The 18,897-nt window shown below is 53.6% G+C and overlaps 1 protein-coding gene across 13 annotated transcripts in view; it reads right to left on the bottom strand.

The window, feature by feature from the left end:
* Positions 1-18,897, bottom strand: part of OBSCN (obscurin, cytoskeletal calmodulin and titin-interacting RhoGEF) — a 125,478-nt gene that overhangs the window by 106,199 nt on the left and 382 nt on the right. For 3 of the 13 annotated variants that reach the window (XM_041727531.1, XM_041727532.1, XM_041727533.1), the window contains exons 1-8: positions 15,272-16,634; positions 14,174-14,443; positions 13,815-14,075; positions 12,810-13,118; positions 12,416-12,682; positions 11,221-11,499; positions 10,630-10,905; positions 9,813-10,088 (exon numbers count right to left, since the gene is read on the bottom strand). In XM_041727531.1, coding sequence (XP_041583465.1) covers positions 9,813-10,088; positions 10,630-10,905; positions 11,221-11,499; positions 12,416-12,682; positions 12,810-13,118; positions 13,815-14,075; positions 14,174-14,443; positions 15,272-16,388 — 3,055 coding nt within the window. In that variant the 5' untranslated portion in view covers positions 16,389-16,634. Of the gene's footprint in view, positions 1-9,812; positions 10,089-10,629; positions 10,906-11,220; positions 11,500-12,415; positions 12,683-12,809; positions 13,119-13,814; positions 14,076-14,173; positions 14,444-15,271; positions 16,639-18,897 lie in introns of those variants that run through there. The other 10 variants (XM_041727528.1, XM_041727535.1, XM_041727527.1 and 7 more) reach the window with 10 other exon arrangements.

Below are 18,897 nucleotides of genomic sequence, written 5' to 3'. Positions count from 1 at the left end.
CAGATGGCTTCCCAGGAGAACTCTATCAAACATTTAAAGAAGAAACCAGGGATCCCTGGGTGGCACAGCGGTTTGGCACCTGCCTTTGGCCCAGGGCGCGATCCTGGAGACCTGGGATCGAATCCCACATCAGGCTCAGGTGCATGGTGCCTGCTTCTCCCTCTGCCTGTGTCTCTGCCTCTCTCTCTCTTTCTCTCTGTATGACTATCATAAATAAAAAAAAATTTTTTTTAAAAATAAAGAAGAAACCAAAAATAAATAAATAAATAAAAAATAAAGAAGAAACCATACCTATTCTACTAAAGCTGTTCCTAAAGATAGAAAGAGATGGAGTACTTCCAAACTCATTCTATGAGGCCGGCATCACCTTAGTTGCAAAACCAGACAAAGACCCCTCCAAAAAAGGAGCATTATAGACCAATATCCTTAATGAACACAGATACAAAAATTCTCAATAAGATACTAGCCAATAGGATCCAACAATACATTAAGAAGATTATTCACCATGACCAAGTGGGATTTATCCCCAGGATGTAAAGCTGGTTCAACACTCATAAAGCAATCAATGTGATTGTTCAGATCAGCAAGAGAAAAAACAAGAACCATAGGATCCTCTCAATAGATGCAGAGAAAGCGTTGGACAAAATACAGCATCCATTCCTGATCAAAACTCTTCAGAGTGTAGGGATAGAGGCAACATTCCTCAGCATCTTAGAAGCAATCTTGAAAAGCCCACAGCAAATATCATTCTCAATGGGGAAGCACCGGGAGCCTTTCCCCTAAGATCAGGAACAAGACAGGGATGTCCACTCTCACCACTGCTATTCAGCATAGTACTGGAAGTCCTAGCCTCAGCAATCAGACAACAAAAAGACATTAAAGGCATTCAAATTGGCAAAGAAGAAGTCAAACTCTCCGTCTTCACTGATGACATGACACTCTACATAGAAAACACAAAAGCCTCCAACGCCAAGATTGCTAGAACTCATACAGCAATTTGGTAGGGTGGCAGGATACAAAATCAATGCCCAGAAATCAATGGCATTTCTAGACACTAACAATGAGACTGATGAAAGAGAAATTAAGGAGTCAATCCCATTTACAATTGCACCCAAAAGCATAAGATACCTAGGAATAAACCTAAACCAAAGAGGTAAAGGATCTCTACCCTAAAAACAATAGAACACTTCTGAAAGAAATTGAGGAAGACACAAAGAGATGGAAAAATATTCCATGCTCATGGACTGGCAGAATTAATATTGTGAAAATGTCAATGTTACCCAGGGCAATTTACACGTTTAATACAATCCCTATCAAAATACCATGGACTTTCTTCAGAGAGTTAGAACAAATTATTTTAAGATTTGTGTGGAATCAGAAAAGACCCCAAATAGCCAGGGGAACTTTAAAAAAGAAAACCATAGCTGGGGGCATCACAATGCCAGATTTCAGGTTGTACTACAAAGCTGTGGTCATCAAGAGTGTGGTACTGGCACAAAAACAGACACGTAGATCAATGGAACAGAATAGAGAACCCAGAAGTGGACCCTGAACTTTATGGTCAACTAATATTCGATAAAGGAGGAAAGACTATCCACTGGAAGAAAGACAGTCTCTTCAATAAATGGTGCTGGGAAAATTGGACATCCACATGCAGAAGAATGAAACTAGACCACTCTCTTGCACCATACACAAAGATAAACTCAAAATGGATGAGAGATCTAAATGTGAGACAAGATTCCATCAAAATCCTAGAGGAGAACACAGGCAACACCCTTTTTGAACTCGGCCACAGTAACTTCTTGCAAGATACATCCACGAAGGCAAAAGAAATAAAAGCAAAAATGAACTATTGGGACTTCATCAAGATAAGAAGCTTTTGCACATCAAAGGATACAGTCAACAAAACTCAAAGACAACCTACAGAATGGGAGAAGATATTTGCGAATGACATATCAGATAAAGGGCTAGTTTCCAAGATCTATAAAGAACTTATTAAACTCAACACCAAAGAAACAAACAATCCAATCATGAAATGGGCAAAAGACATGAAGAGAAATCTCAGAGGAAGACATAGACATGGCCAACACGCACATGAGAAAATGCTCTGCATCACTTGCCATCAGGGAAATACAAATCAAAACCACAATGAGATCCCACCTCACACCAGTGAGAATGGGGAAAATTAACAAGGCAGGAAACCACAAATGTTGGAGAGGATGCGGAGAAAAGGGAACCCTCTTACACTGTTGGTGGGAATGTGAACTGGTGCAGCCACTCTGGAAAACTGTGTGGAGGTTCCTCAAAGAGTTAAAAATAGACCTGCCCTACGACCCAGCAATTGCACTGCTGGGGATTTACCCCAACGATTCGGATGCAATGAAACGCCGGGACACCTGCACCCCGATGTTTCTAGCAGCAATGGCCACAATAGCCAAACTGTGGAAGGAGCCTCGGTGTCCATCGAAAGATGAATGGATCAAGAAGATGTGGTTTATGTATACAATGGAATATTACTCAGCCATTAGAAACGACAAAGACCCACCATTTGCTTCAATGTGGATGGAACTGGAGGGTATTATGCTGAGGGAAGTAAGTCAATCGGAGAAGGACAAACAGTGTATGTTCTCATTCATTTGGGGAATATAAATAACAGTGAAAGGGAATATAATGGAATGGAGAAGAAACGTGTGGGAAATATCAGAAAGGGAGACAGAACATAAAGCATAAAGACTCCTAACTCTGGGAAATGAACTAGGGGTGGTAGAAGGGGAGGAGGGTGGGGGTGGGGGTGAATGGGTGACAGGCACTGAGGGGGACACTTGATGGGATGAGCACTGGGTGTTATTCTGTATGTTGGTAAATTGAACACCAATAAAAAATTAATTTACTAAAATAAATAAATAAATAAAAAAGAAAACATCCATGCAACCCCCACCCAGGTGAAGAAACAGACCACCTCTGAAGCCCCCTGGTGTTCTCCTTCCCTTCACTACACACTCTGTCCTCTCCAAAAATACCATGATCCTGACTTCTAACATCACAGATTACTTTGGCTTGGCCCATGATCTTTCAATGAACAGCTGTTTTACACAGAGTTTAGTTGTTCAGACCTAAAAAATAAATGTGAATTGGAATGAAATGGGGAATTAAGACAGCATATCCCCAAAGAAATCCCATACCATACCATTAAGGTCTATGGGGTCTTCCCTCGGGAGTGATGAAAATTGGGACTAGTTGAAGGTGGGGATTATACATTATATTGTGATGTACTAAATGCTACTGAAATGTTTGCTTTAAAATGGCTAATTTTGTTATGTGACTTTTACCTCAAAAAAAAAAAAAAACTTCATCCCTTAAAAAAAAAAAGAAAGAAACGACAAATACCCACCATTTGCTTCGACGTGGATGGAACTGGAGGTATTATGCTGAGTGAAATAAATCACTCAGAGGAGGACAAACATTATATGGAGAAACAGTATATTTCTTTTTTTTATTTCTTTTTTTGGAGTTCAATTTGCCAACATATAGCATAACACCCAGTGCTCATCCCATCAAGTGCCCTCCTCAGTGCCTGTCACCCAGTCACCCCCACCCCTTCCACCTCCTTTCCACTACCCCTTTGTTTGTTTCCCAGAGTTAGGAGTCTCTCATGTTCTGTCACCCTGATATTTCCCATTCATTTTCTCTCCTTTCCCCTTTACTCCCTTTCACTATTTTTTATATTCCCCAAATTAATGGACGTGGATGGAACTGGAGGGTATTATGCTGAGTGAAGTAAGTCAATCAGAGAAGGACAAACATTATATGGTCTCATTCATTTGAGTAATATAAAAATTTGAAAGGGAATAAGGGGAAAGGAGAAAAATGAGTGGAAATATCAGAAAGGGAGACAGAACATGACAGACACCTAACTCTGGAAAACGAGCAAGGGGTAGTGGAAGGGGATTTGGGTGGGGGGATCGATGACTGGGTGACGGGCACTGAGGGCGGCACTTGATGGGATGAGCACTGGCTGTTATGCTATATGTTGGCAAATCAAACTCCAATAAAAAATATGCAAAAAAAAGATTTTATTTTTTTCATGAGAGTCAGAGAGAGAGAGAGAGAGGAGAGAGAGAGAGGCAGAGACACAGGCAGAGGGAGAGGCAGGCTCCCTGTGGGGAGCCTGATGCAAGACTCAATCCCAGGACCCCTGGATCATGCCCTGCCAAAGGCAGACGCTCAACTGCTGAGCCTTCCATGTGTCCCAACAAGATAGATTTCTAAAGGCAAACAGAAATTCTAGATTTGAAAAGTATAACTAGAATTAAAAGTTACTAAAGGGATTGACATCTGATTTGTGCAGATAGAAGAAAAAATCAGCAAATCTGAATGCAGGTCTCATGAAATTACCCAGTCTGAAGAGCAGAAAGTAAAAGGAATGGAGGAAATCAACAGAGCCTTAGTTGTCTGTGGGGCAACATACGCACAAGAGGGTTTTATAGGGAGAAATGACAAAAAAGGGGCACAGAGAATATGTAAGAAAGAATGCTCAAAAATCTCCAAAATTAACGTTCAAGAAGCTCAACAAATAATAGGAAATGTAGTTACACAGATAAACATAAAAGTCAGTATTACAGCATTCTTAGTTTGTAACTCTTCATTTTTTTACATGACTTAAAATACAAATGCACAAACAATAATTAGAAAACCACAAAGTTAAAAAAAAAAAAAAAAAAAAAAAGAAAACCACAAAGTTAATGGACTAAAGTTAGTGTATATAGACATAACTTTTGATGATGAAAACATAAAGCCGTCCGTTGTATGGGGCACAGAACTGTAAAGGAGCAGTTTTTAGTTTAAACTAAGATGGCATAATTTTAAACTTGAATATTACAAAGTAATGATATTAACAAAAAACAACTCACAGGGAGACCAAACTACATGAAGTGAAAACAAGCAGATTAAAGAGAGAAACAGATACACAATAATAGTCGGAGACCTCAGTGCTCTGCTTTCAGTAATGGACAAACAGACAGGAGCTTGGTAAGGAAAGGGCAGCATACGCCAAGTAGACCCAGCTGTCTCTGCAGAACTCTGCACCCAACCACAGCAGGAGACACTTTACTCAAGCGCACACAGGAGGTTCTCTAGCACAGACCACCAGTTATCCCAGGAAATGAGTCTCAATAAATGTAAAGATATTGAAATAATACAAGTATCTTTCCCAAACACAGTGGAATAAAGCTAGAAGTCATTAATGGAAGCAAAGTGGAGAGGTGCCTGGGGGGCTAAGTCGGTGAAGCATCTGCCTTTGGCTCAGGTCGTGATCCAAGGGTTCTGGGATGGAGCCCCATGTCTGGCTCCTTGCTCAGTAGGGAGCCTGCTTCTCCCTCTGCCCCTTCTCTCCCCTCCCCACTCATACTCTCTCTCTCCCTCAGAAATAAATAAATAAATAAATAAATAAATAAATAAATAAATAAATAACAAATCTTTTTAAAAAGAAGGAAAACTGGAAAATTCACAAGTCTGTGGAAATTCAACTACACACTCTTAAAGAAGAATTATAAGGAAAATTAGAAAATATTTTGAGATAGACAGAAATGAAAACACAACAGACCAAGACTAATAAGGTGCAGTGTTTGGAGGAAAACTCACAACTATAAATTATAGGCCTGTGTCAAAAAACATGAGCACAAATCAATAACCCAATTTCACACCTTAAGAAACTAGAAAAAGAGGAGTAAGTAAAACCCAAGGTTAGAAGAAAGGAAATGAAATCTCAGCTGAGATGAATGAAACACAGAATAAAAAAAACAATAGAAAAAATGGGAGATGTTTGAAACAACCAACAAAATTGACCAACCATTAGCTAGACAGACACAGAAAGTTAGATGACTTGGATTATTACAACAGAATCAATGCAGGGACATCAGCACAGACCTTACACCATGGACAAGTGCATGGTAATGAGTTGGACGATGAAGATGAAATGGACAAACTCACAGAAACACACAAGCTACCAAAACTGACCCCAGAAGAAACAGAAAGCCTGAACACACCTACAATAAGTAGAGAGATTAAGTAGGTAACCAAAAACAAAATGAGAGGGACACCCGGGTGGCTCAGTGGTTGAGTGCTTGCCTTCAGCTCAAGGCGTGATCCTGGAGTTCCAGTATCGAGTCCCACATTGGGCTCCCTGCATGGAGCCTGCTACTCCCTCTGCCTGTGTCTCTGCCTCTCTGTGTCTCTCATGAATAAATAAATAAAATCTTTTAAAAAATAAATAAATAAATAAATAGGCAGCCAGACTGGAAATAAAGTAGTAAAACTAGCTGCACATACAGGTGACACCTTTTTGTATCTAAAATAAAAATCCTTAGGAATCCACAAAAAAAACAACATGTGAATAAACCAGTTCAGCAAGGGTTTAGGACACAAGACCAATATTCAAAAGTTCACTCTATCTCTGTGTATTAGTGATGAACTATCCCAAAATAAAATTTAAAAACAATTCCATTTAAAGAAGTGTCAGAAAGAATAAAATACTTAGGGGATCCCTGGGTGGCTCAGCAGTTTAGCATCTGCCTTCGGCCCAAGGCATGATCCTGGAGTCTCAGGATGGAGTCCCGCATCAGGCATCCTGCATGGAGCCTGCTTCTCCCTCTGCCTGTGTCTCTGTCTCTCTCTCTGTCTCTGTCTCTCTCTGTGTGTCTCTCATGGATAAATAAATAATATCTTAAAAAAAGAAAAATAAAATAAAATACTTAGCAACAAACTCAACAGGTATTCCACACTAAAAACTATAAACTGTTGAAAAATTTTAAGGCCTACATAAACAGAAAGGCAGCCTGTATTTATGTCCTGAAAGGTTGATATTGTTAAGATAGCAACTCAAATGGGTCTACACATTCAGCTCAATCGCCATCAAAATACCAGTTGTCCTTTTTGTAAAATTTGTAAAGCTGATCCTAAAAATCACATGGCAATGCAAGGGAACTCAAATAATGAAAACAATAGTAAAATAAAAAGAACATGGGATGCCTGGGTGGCTCAGCAGTTTGGCACCTGCCTTCGGCCCAGGGCATGATCCTGGAGACCAAGGATGGAGTCCCGCATCAGGCTCCCTGGATGGAGCCTGCTTCTCTCTCTCTGCCTGTGTCTCTGCCTCTCTCTCTGTATCTCTCATTAATAAATAAATAAATAAAATCTTTTTAAAAAAATAAATAAAATAAAAAGAACAAAGTTGGAGGACCCACACTTCCCAATTTCAAAACTCACTACAAAGCCACAGTGACCTAGACTGTGGTATTGACATAAGACAGATGGACTGACATATATGTCAGTGAAAAAGGACTGAGAATCCAGAACTAAAACCTGACATTGATGATCAACTGATTTTTGACAAATGTGCCAAGAAAATTTAACAGGGAAAAAAAGATATCTGTTCAACAAACCGTGCTGGAACACCTGGATTTCCACATGCAGAGGGTGGAGGTGGGTCTCATCGTCACAGCACACAGAAAAACTAACTCCAAATGGGCCGAAGACCTAAATGTAAGAGTAAAACTAGACAACTCTTAGAAGAAAACAGGTGTCAGTTGGTGTGACCTTGGATCAGGCACTGGTTTCCAAGATAGGACACGAAACATACAAGCAACCAAAGCGGGTACATTGAAATTCATCACAACTTAAAAACTTCTGTGCATCAAGAGACACTATTGACAAAATAAATGGGAAAAGATATCTGGAAATCTTGTATCTGATAAGGACCTAGTGTCCAGAATATGTAAAGAACCCTTACAACTCAACAATAGAAAGATAAACACCCCTATGTAAAAATGAGACAGAGAACCTGAATAGACATTTGTCCACAGAAGACATCCAGATGGCTGACATGTACCTGAAGGGATGCTCAGCGGCACTCCTTGCCAGGGAAATGCACACCCAGACCACAACAAGATGTCACCTCACACTCACCAGTGTGGTGACAAGCAAAAAATAAATAGATGAAAATAATGAGTATTGGTGAGGACGTTAAGCACATGGATTCTTGCACACTCTTGGTGGGAGTGTGAGAGGGCAGCCAGTGTGGGAAATCGAGCACTTCCAGGGCGGACGCATGAAATCGCTATATGACCAAGCCATCCCAAGGGAACCAAATAGAAGCATTCACTCGCACAAAATGTCCCGGCAGCGCTGTTCTTAACAGCCCAGCATTGGGACCAACCACATCATCTGCCGGCTGGTGGAAAGGACACAGTCCACAGAGCAGGAGGTCACCAGGCTGTATGCATGAAGCACACATGCACAGCACAGCACATGGGGGCCATGGAAGCACCACACTCGTGCGAAGGGCCCGACTTGAGGGGCCACATGGCACGTGGTCCCATGTAGTGTCCCTGACCGGCAAAGCCAGGGGCACACAACGGACCTATGGTTGCCAGGGGCTGCGGGAGCACACACGCGGTGGCATACTGCTGGCATTTCATAGTCGTGAAAGCGTTCTAGAATGAGGTGGTGCTGGAGCATACAACCTTGCAATGTACTCAAAATTGCGGAATCGGGAAAGCACAGATTTATGGTGTTTTACTCAATTCTCCCGGCCCTGCTTCCTGCTCAGCCTCCTGCTCCAAGCCTCACACACCACCAGCCAGCGCCTTCCAGAACGTTCCAGACCTCAGCGTATGGGCCCTCCTTGAGGGCTACCCGCCTACGACACTTGGGTTCACCCTGCAGGGCCTATGCCCTGGCTGTCTTGCGTGGCCAGCCCTGGTCCCCTCCCCTGCCTACCTTGGTCAGGAGGTCAGAATTCACAGGGTCACCACGGGAAGCAGCTCAAGCTGCCCCCAGAGGGCCAGGGGGTCTTGTGGGCACAGTGTCTCAGCAAAGCCCCAGAAACTCCATTACCACTTCACATATGGGACAACTGAGTCACAGGGAGCAAATTCAGGAGGTTCCAGGGAGGCAGGATCAAATGGTCACTAACAGGGGGCTCAGGACACCAAGTTCTGTGCCCTCCCAGGTCTGGAGGCCAGGAGTCCTCAGTCAAGGTGTCGTGGCTGTGCTCCCTCTAAGGTTCCAGTAGGACCCCTCCACCTGGAGGGGCCCCTTGCATTTTGGGCTCGTGGCCATGTCTCCCCAGTCTCTGCCTCTGTCACCACATGGTCATCTCAAATCTCCTTCTCTTGTAAGGACACCTGTCATAGGACTCAGCGCCCGCCCGGCACCAGGGTGCTCTCACCTCAAGATCCCTGCCTGGGTCACCTCTGCAAAGACCCCATTTCTACATAGGGCCACACTCTGGGGTCCAGCAGGATAGGAATTTGGGGGGCACACATCAGCAACAATCTGACCAAGATCACCCGTCAGGGCTGAGATCGGACCCCTTCCACACCCCAGCACTGCCTGCCTTGAAGTGGGTGTCCGGACTCAGGATGCATCTGCCCCACGTGGGCACAGGGGGGTCCCAGGTCAGACCCAGGCTGGCCACTCGACCCCAGGCCCACCTCCTCCACCCTGGACATCCCACTGCCCAGATAGTAGGCCAGAGGCTCATTTTTCCGAGCCAAATGCACAGCCCCAGCCAGCGGGGTCCGGCCCCCAGCCAGTGGGGTCCTGCCTCAGCACACACGTTGGGGGCAGACATGCACCCTTCCTGAGGCCCTAAGCAGAGCCAGCTGCTCCAAGGTCTGGGGTGTTTGTTACTGGGCATTAGCTCCCTGACTGACACAGGCCTGACCCAACTGTTGACCTCAGTCCAGCCCCCAGCAAACGCCTCCTCCAGGCCTGCTCCTGGAATGTGGTCACACCCCTCCTTGTCAACTGACCTGCAACGTGCAGGTGGAAGGACACCTTCTGGCCCCCGGCCTCGCAGCTGTACTCCCCAGCGTCGGCCCGCCCCGCCTGCTGCACCACCAGCCTCCTGCTGCAGCCCTGGGCCTCCACGTGCACCCTGGAGCTCGCACTCAGCTTCTTCCCGTCCTTGTACCACGTCACCTCGGTCCTGGCCTGGGCCACCTCGCAGCTCAGCGTGGCGCTGCCGCCGGCCTTGGCCTGCACCTCACTGCGTGCTGGCTGCTCCTTGGCAAACACCAGTGTAGGCTCTGGGGACACGGGGACACAGCGTCAGAGGCCCCGGAGGTGACATTCCCTGAGCCCTGGAGCCCGGGTACACACGCTCTGGACTCAGGGCAGCCTTGCCCCCCCCCACACCAGGTGCAGCTGGTGGGACCCTTCTCAGGCACAGGGGAATCCAAAGCCCTAACCCCTCCTGGGCATGCTGGGGAGCAGCCTCCAAGCACCATGATGGGCAGCCAGGACACCATCTGGGGCAGACGGAAGGTGGGGGGCTGTGGCTGAGACCCCACCAAGGGTCAGCACTGAGGCCCCAGTAGCTTCTAGAAAGAGTCAGAGCCACAGGCATCAAGAGCCCAACCTAAGCTGCTGAGGACACTTCCAGCACCTTTCGGGTCTTGTCAGTGTCACTGCCTCGTCTTCAAAAGGGAGAAAGGGGCTGCAACTTTCCTTGTCTTTTTATTTTCCGCATCCACATCTTTTCTCATCTAAATGTTAGTTCTCTGGGAAGTTTCTTCTCCCAAATCCAGAAGGAAGTACCCCTCCCAGGCATCTGGGGCTGCAGCTCACCAGAGACACGCAGCTGGAAGTCCACGGAGTCCTCGCCCACGCGGCACGAGTAGGTCCCCTCATCCTGCCTGCTGACCGAGGACGCCACCAGCCGGTGTCGCGTGCCCACGTCCTCCTGTGAGAAGCGCTGGCTGGAGCGGCTCAGCTCCGTGCCATCCTTGTACCAGCGCACACGCACGTGGGCCTCGGAGGTCTCACATTCAAAGTGGGCCAGGCCTCCAGCAACGGCCTCCACGCAGCCGCCAGCTGTGTCCTTGTGCAGGAAGGGAGTAAGCCCTGCAAGGGCACACGGACAGGTCAGGCAGCAAGGCCTGGGAGGCCTCACCCCGACCAGGGCCCCTTCGGAGGCAGAACCAGGGCCCCTCAGGGGCAGGACCAGGGCCCTTTAGGAGGAAGAACTGGCTGGGCTACTGAGTTCTAACCCCCGCACCACCCAGGGCTGCCCCCAACGCCCTCCCCAGCCCTGCCCACAGGTCACCCACCCCTGCAGGGCTCCCACTGCTCAGACCCCCTCAAGCTGGGGCATGTCCCACGGTCAAGACAGGGGCGGTGGGCCCATGAAGACCCAGACACACACGCGGGAGACGTCACCTTGCACGGAGAGCTGGTAGGCGATGCGGCCCCCACTGCTGATGCACTCGTACAGGCCAGCGTCGTCTCGCACCACATCCCGCACCAGCAGGGTCCGCTGCCTGGCTGACGCCTGCACCTCGTACTTGGGGCCTGGTGGCAACACGTGGCCATCCTTCAGCCATGTCACCGCCGCTGCCTGGTCTGACAGCTCAGCCAGGAGCTGTGCCTCTTCATGCAGCTGGGCCAGCACCTCCCTCACAGTGGCCACCGGAGGCATGGCGGTCAGTCCTGGGGGCTCTGGGGGCCACATACAGGAGGACAGAAGGTGTGTAGATAGAGAGAGGAGGGGACAGAGGGAAAGGAAACAGAGAAGGAGCGGACAGGGGAGAGGGGATGGGTGGGGAGGGGACAAAGCAGGAGTGGAGGGGACAGAGGGGTGGACAGATGGGTAGGGGAGGGGACCCAGGGGGAGGGAGGAGAGGCAGTGGAGAGTGAACAAAAGGGAGTGTCAGGCAGAGGGGAACAGAGAGGAGCCAGAAATGCAAACTGTGGAAGGAGCCTCGGTGTCCATCGAAAGATGAATGGATAAAGATGTGGTCTATGTATACAATGGAATATTATTCAGCCATTAGAAATGACAAATACCCACCATTTGCTTCAACGTGGATGGAACTGGAGGGTATTATGCTGAGTGAAGTAAGTCAATCGGAGAAGGACAAACATGGTCTCATTCATTTGGGGAATATAAAAAAATAGTAAAAGGGAAAAAAGGGGAAAGGAGAAAAAATGAGTGGGAAATATCAGAAAGGGAGATAGAACATGGAAGACTCCTAACTCTGGGAAACGAACTAGGGGTGGTGGAAGGGGAGGAGGGCGGGGGGTGCGGGTCACTGGGTGACGGGCACTTACGGGGGCACTTGATGGGATGAGCACTGGGTGTTATTCTATATGTTGGCAAATTGAACACCAATAAAAAATAAATTTATAAAAAAAAAAAAAAAAAAGAGAGGAGCCAGAAAGGAAGGGACAAGATTGCAGAGTGACGGAATGAGCAGAGAGGAATGGGAGTCGGGGAGACACCGAGGCTCTGTGCCCCCTTCCACTCATATCCCAGCCTCCCCTCTGCAGCCCTGCCTCATCCAGCAGACCCCCTACCAGCCCACCTGCCCCACCCCAAGGACAGAGGCCTGGGGGTCATAGCTGGGTCGCCTACCTCGGACCTCCATGCGGATGCTGCTCTCAATGCCGTTGGCCATGAACTTGAGCTCAGCGCCCTGCAGGCTGGCGGACACAGCACGGATGGTGAGGGTGTGGCGAGTGCCATCCTGGCGGATCACATACATACTGCTGGCCTTCAGGGCCTGCCCGTCCAGGAACCACTCGCCCTCCGAGGCCAAGGTGAGGTCCACGGAGAAGGTCACCTCGCCACCCTCCACTGCTGCCACTGCCTTCAGAGGTGTCTTCACGGCCAGCTGGGGGGCTGCAGGGTGAGGGCTTCAGGAAGTGGCCCGCCTCTGCCCACCTCACCTCCTCCCCTAGAGCTGGGGCCCAAGAGCTCCCTCCCCCAGGAAGCCCACGGAGCCCACACCCAGAGTGCCAACACCTACCCAGGTGGACAGTCCCCGGGAACTCGAGGTAGGGGCTGTGGCCAAAGCTGTTCACAGCTGACACCCGGAACTGGAAGTCCGCCTCCTCAGACATGTTGGCTATGGTCAACTCCTGTGTGGCCACCCACTCAGCCTCGTGGCACCGACTCCAGGTATAGGCGCCAAGCCGCTTCTTTTCCACCACATAGCCGTCGATAGGGACAGGGCGGTCTCCGTGGGGTGGTGGGGACCAGCCGAGGGTCACAGAGCACTCCGTCCTGGCCTTTACCACGGGGGCCTCAGGGGCTTGCAGGGGCAGCTTCCTAGGGGCTAGGGAGAGCACAGCTCACTGATGTCACCAACTGGGAGCTCCCTCAACCCCTGGGTCCAGGTCAACCCAGCAAGGTGTTACACAACCCCCAGCCCTACTGAGGGGGCTGCTTCCACGGTCTGGAATGGCCATGGCCCAAGGGGACAGCAATACCAATGGAGGCTGTGGGCGCGTGACCCCTGGCTCCAGCCCTATGGCCGTTGATTTGGTTGCGGTGGAAAGAGTGCTCTGGCTTTCGGGGAAACACAGCCCAGGTGGCCTAGGGACAAACCCCATCTGTGCATCCAAGGCTCAAGCTAGGCAGTGACCACAGCAGAGCACATTCCACAGGTCCATGTGCTGGGGCACATTCCTTCCCCAACAAAGGGCTGGCCCAGTGGGGGCCCGTGGGGGAGGGTCCTACCTCCCAACCTACAAATTTGAGACCAAAGGGCCCAGAAAGAGGACATGCTCACCCACAATGCCCCACACCTGCCTCACCCACGCGTGTGCTTCTAGAACAACCTCTACCTTCTAACTTGGTTTGCAGAGTGGGGAATCACCAGCACTCCTACCTCGCAGTCACCTGGGGTGATCACCGTGAAGGAGGGCAGCAAACCAGGGGTGGGATGCGTCGGCCCAACCCCCCAAACCCTCCCTGTGGCAGACCCCAGGGCACAGGGCTGGGTGGACAGAGGAAGGGGGGCTCTCCTTACCAGACACAAAGAACTGAGTGGATGTCCGGCAGTCCCCAGCCGTGAAGGTCACCTCGCCCACGTCCTCCAGGGTGCACTTGGAGATGGTTAGCGTGTGGCACCTGCCATCCGTGGTGATGGCCACTCGGCCCCCAGCCACCACCTCCTCCTGGTTCCTCAGCCAGTGGACGGGGTCCTCGGGCCTGGCCAGCTCCACGCAGAACATGGCCGTGTCCCCCACGCGCACCGCGGTCTTCCTGGGGAGCCTCCGGACTAGGTTGCCTGCGGTAGGCAGGGCGCGGGGGCGGGGTATGGTCAGGGGGAGGGGGCACGGGCTGCCCTGCCGGCGCACCTCCGGCCCCGCCCCAACCGCAGCCCACCTTGCACCGCCAGCTCCGCCACAGTGCGGCTGCCCTCCGCAGTCTCGCAGATGTAGACGGCGTCGTCGTCCGCCGACACGTTGCGCACGGTCAGCCGGCGCTCGGTGCCCGCCTCCTCGATGCCGTACTTGGCGCTAGCCCACAGCCGCGTCTCCTCCTTGTACCACGCGGCCTCCGTGGACGGCAGCGGCACCTCGCACTGGAACGTAGCCGACTCCTTCTCCTGCACCTCCAGGTCCTGCAGTCGCTTCTTGAAGGGCATGGTGGGCTCTGCGGGGAGAGGGGGAGAGCGCGTGAGGCGGGGAGGGGCGGGGAGGCGCAGGGGAGCGCCCCGGGCGCGGCGGGGTGAGGGTTAGGGCTGGAGCGGGGGCAGGGGACGGGGAAGGCAGAGAGGCTGTAGGGATGGGGAGGAGGAGGAGGACGGGAGGGGGCAGAGGAGAGGGCACAGAACCTAGAGCCTCCCCTCTTAATATAAGATGTCTGGAAGAGGAGGAGAAACAGGCACGTAAAGCCACAAGAAGCCCAGGGACGCTGCTCCCGGGCGCAACACCCCGTGGGCCCGTGGCCCCGCCAGCCTCCCGCCCCCAGCCCCTGGGCCCGCTGAGACCGCGGGCCCAGCCCTGCTGCCTTAGCACTTCCCCCGCACAGTGTCTGCAGGCACCCCCTAGCCCTGGGGAGCCGGGCCACTTCCCCCGCCCTGGGAGACTGCTGCGGGTCAGAAATGGAGGTCAGGAGCCTCGCCCACCAAACCCGACGGTGCTTCCCGTCCTCTGCCCCCGAGCCCTGGGGGAGGCCCAGACCCCTACCAGGGCCCTCAGCAGAAGCCCGAACAGCGGTCCAGAAGGGTCTTCAGGCTCAGCGACCACAGCCTCTGGCCTGCCTTTGTCCCCACCCTGCCAGCGAGAGACCCCTCAGCATCCCGTGACGGCGGAGTGCCTGGGGGGAGGGGGCGCCGAGGATACAGCGCTTTGCTGTTCACTCCTGTGACTCGCAAACGCCAGAGCCAAGACTCCGGATTCCACCGCGGATTTCGTTCTCGGTGGAAAGGAGCGGGGAAGGGGCCGCGCGGGGATAGTGCGGCCCGCGAGCGGAGCTCACCTCGCACGACCACCAGCACGGAGCTGTAGGTCTGGCCCACCAGGTTGGACGCCGTGCAGGTGTAGAGGCCCCGGTCCGACTGCTTGCAGAAGAGGATCTTGAGCACGAAGTTCTCCTGGGCGTCCTCGTACACCACGTGTCGCCGGCCCTCCACCACCAGCTGCCCATCCTTCTTCCAGACCGTCTCGGGCTTGGGCTCCCCGGTCACGTAGCAGCTAAGACGCGCGTGCTTGCCCTCGGTCACCGTACAGGTGCGCGTGCCGGAACCGGGAGGCGAGGCTGGGGCGCCCTCGGCGCGCATGGCCTCGCGCCGCCGCTGCAGGTGCGCCAGGAGCGCGGCCGTGGAGGCCCCGGGCGGGCTGGCGGCGTCCGCGTCCGCGTCCGCGTCCACCGTGAGCGCCGCGTCCGCGCTGGCGGCGCCCAGCGGGTTCTCGGCGCGCACAGTGTAGGTGCCGCCGTCGCGGGGCCGCGCGTCCCGGATGCGCAGCGCGCTCGCCTCGCCGAGGGCCTCCACGCGCACGCGGGGCTCGTCCGGCGCGCCCAAGCGCCGGCCGTCCTTGGCCCAGCTCACGGCCATGGGCGGGGAGCCGCGCACGCGGCAGCGGAAGGTGGCCTGGGCGCCCTCGCGCACGCGGATGGACGTGGGCCGCAGCAGGAAGTGGGGCGCCTGCTCGGCGCGGGCCGCCTCGGCGTCCACCTGCAGCCCGACGGCCGCGAAGGCCTCGCCGATGGCGTTGCGCGCGCGGCACACGTACTGACCGCTGTCGCCCAGCGCCAGGTCCAGGATGGTGAGCCGGTACAGGTCGCCGTCCTGGGCCAGGCGGAAGCGCGCACCCTCCTCCACCGGCAGCTGGTCCTTCTCCCAGCTCACTTGCGGCGTCGGGTTGCCCACGATCTGGCAGCTCAGTGTGGCGTCCTTGCCCACCGACACCACAAAGGCCTTGGGCCGGGTCAGGAATCGGGGGGCCCCGCTGAATGAGTGATCCATGGCAGCGGCGGGGGGGGGGGGGTGGGGGGGCGGCGGGAGGGACCTGCGAGTGGGTTGGCGGCGGAAGGTCAGAGTGGGGAGGAGACCCAGGTGGTGGCCGAGTCCCACACCTGTGCCCCACCTGGCCATTCCCCATTCAGACCTCCTGAAGGACCCGGAGGTCTCACCCCCCACCCCACCCCCGCCCCTCACCCCCCACCCCCGTATGTAGAGTCACCAGGAGGCACCATGGCCCAGAAACTCAGATTTAACCCTTTCTGGGCATTCGTGTTCTGTTGCCACACCCCCCACCACAGGCTTTGCTCACAGTTGGGTATCTCTTCCTCCTGACCCCCAGCTCTAGCCCCACAGCCCAACTCGAGGTCCTATTGAGCACCATCTCCAAACATCACAACAGCAGCCTGGCTGGCCCTGTCCACCAATGTCCTTCCTACCTGGGTCCACACAGACCCGCATGTGTGTGCCCCCCACCCAGCTGCGTCCAGGCACCAGTCCCCCTCCCTGACATACCACAGCCTCCTGGATGCTGAACCTCCAATCTGCCTGTGTCTCCTGCTCCAAGAGGAGGCAGTTCTCCCACCTGGGCAGGGCAGGCCCTGGGAGGCCTGTGCTGGGCACCTGCTGCTAGCCCAGCCCCTCTCTGACTGCTTACTCCCGAGGTCACGGGATTCTCCACCCCAGGAGGCTCTCCTTTCCTCTGTGGGTCCCTGCCCTGCTTGCCCAGGCAGTGCCCATGACAGAAGTCCCCCCTGCAGCTGCCAGTGCCTCTCCTGGGAGTTCCAGGTCCCTTTAACCCCGAGCCTGCCATCGTCTGAGTGCTGAAGCCCACGAGCTGCCCACACCCCCTTCCTGCGAGCACCCGCTCCTGGTTTGGGACAGCCCACAGTCAGCGGACAGGAAGACAGGCACAGAGTACTCCGGAAGAATCTGGGCGGTCCAGGCTGAGGCTGGCCAGGTTAGCCGGCAGGGCCTGGTCAACCTACAGACTTTGGCTGGCTCCCTGCCGGGACAGGGTTGGCACCACACAAACCAAAGGCCTCAGGTGACTGGCCTCTGCCCATCCCGGCAGGCCCTGGCTGGCCTTCAGCACAGGTGGGTTAGGTGAGCCGGGCCTGGCCTACCCTCCACCCCACCCACCCCTGGCTTCAGTAAGAGCAGCAGCCTGTTGGGCTCAGGGCTGGCCCCAAACGCCTGATCACCCTCCTCAATCGGGGCTGGGCTTCCAGCAGGACTGCCTACTGGGGACAAGTGGGGTGACATCCTGTGATTCAGGGCCTAATCCCCTTAATCCCCCTCGAGGAGGTGAGTCCACAGCAGCCTGCTGACTCACTGTGCAGTCAGCACCTCTGTCCCCTACCCCCCACTGCCTGGCCAAGTTCTGGGGCTGGGAGGACCCAGGCGAGTGGCTACCCGGGCCCCGCCTCCATGGACGCCCTCCTGGGCCTCGATGTCCCTCTGGGGAAGGGTTACTCTGACACCAGGTCTCCAGAGGCCCTGCGCTCTGAGCTCCCAGTGACCCTCCCCTGGATTGCAGTTGGCCCGGGGGTCCCCTGAGCCAGGACAGTGCACCTCACGCCCCCCACCAGCCACTGCGGGAGCAGGTATGGGAGCTAGGTGCTCTGAGCTCACAAGTGGGCAGGGTCAGAGGGCCACCTCCACAGCTGTGGCCTCTGGGAGCCAGGACCAGGATGGGAGAGGGAGCTCCCATCACTGCACATGCTTAGAGGGAGCCAGCCCAGCACTCGGCAGGTGATAGCACTCTGGCCTGCAAGGGTGGGTGGAGACCCCAAGATCCTAGAAGGCCTCAGGGCTGGTGCTGATGCCCGGCTCCCTGGCATGGGGCCTGTGTTCCCCAGCTCAGTGCAGCAGCCCATGAGGCCTGGGGGCCCCCTCTAGGCAGGTACCCCCTCTGCTCAGTAGGGCCATGGCACCCTAGATGCTGACAAAGGACTCCAGAACCCTGGAGCGGGGGGCAGAACTCCTCCTGGGCATGAACATGCAACAGTGATGGCAGAGACGGGACACTCAGGAGGGGACACAGGGCCAGCACCTCAGCCCCAGCCTCCCAGGGAAGCCCCTTCTTCCCTCAGTGTGGACCCCATTCACACTCCTCACCCCTTGGAGGCCCCAATCTGCCACTAGCAGGAGCCTCCCTCCACATGGCTACATGGCGACCATGACCTCCCCAGACCCATCTGGGGTCATGCCTCCAGAGCTTCCAAGTCCCTAGGACCAACCTGAGCCCTGCTCACAGCCTCCATCCTTGTTTTTCTAGAACTTGGCCAACCTTGGGGCCTCCTCATGGGGCCCCTGGACCATTTCCCAGATGAACCAAGCATGGGGAATTGCTGGCAGCCTCACTGCACAGCCTTGACGCCTCCCTGGAGCCCCCGCTGCCCCCACCCCTGTCCCCCGCACCCCTCTTCTAGAAAAGACCTTCCCTAAACCCCTGGGCTGGCGGCTTCCCGAACTCCCGGGGAAATTCTTTCCTGGAGTCAGGTGTCAGTGCCCCTCTGGCTGTCCCCTCTGCTGAGCCAACAGGCCAAAAATAGCCCCAGCTGTCAGCGGGCATCCATCCTAGCAGGCTGGGGGCAGGGCCGGCCAGACCCCCAGGCCTCCCTCTGAGCAGGGGGCAGTG

The sequence above is a fragment of the Vulpes lagopus genome, chromosome 13, assembly GCF_018345385.1.
Source record: "Vulpes lagopus strain Blue_001 chromosome 13, ASM1834538v1, whole genome shotgun sequence".
NCBI lineage: Eukaryota > Metazoa > Chordata > Mammalia > Carnivora > Canidae > Vulpes > Vulpes lagopus.
The sequence above is the reverse complement of the archived record's forward strand: the minus strand, read 5'-3'. Positions and strand labels throughout refer to the sequence as shown.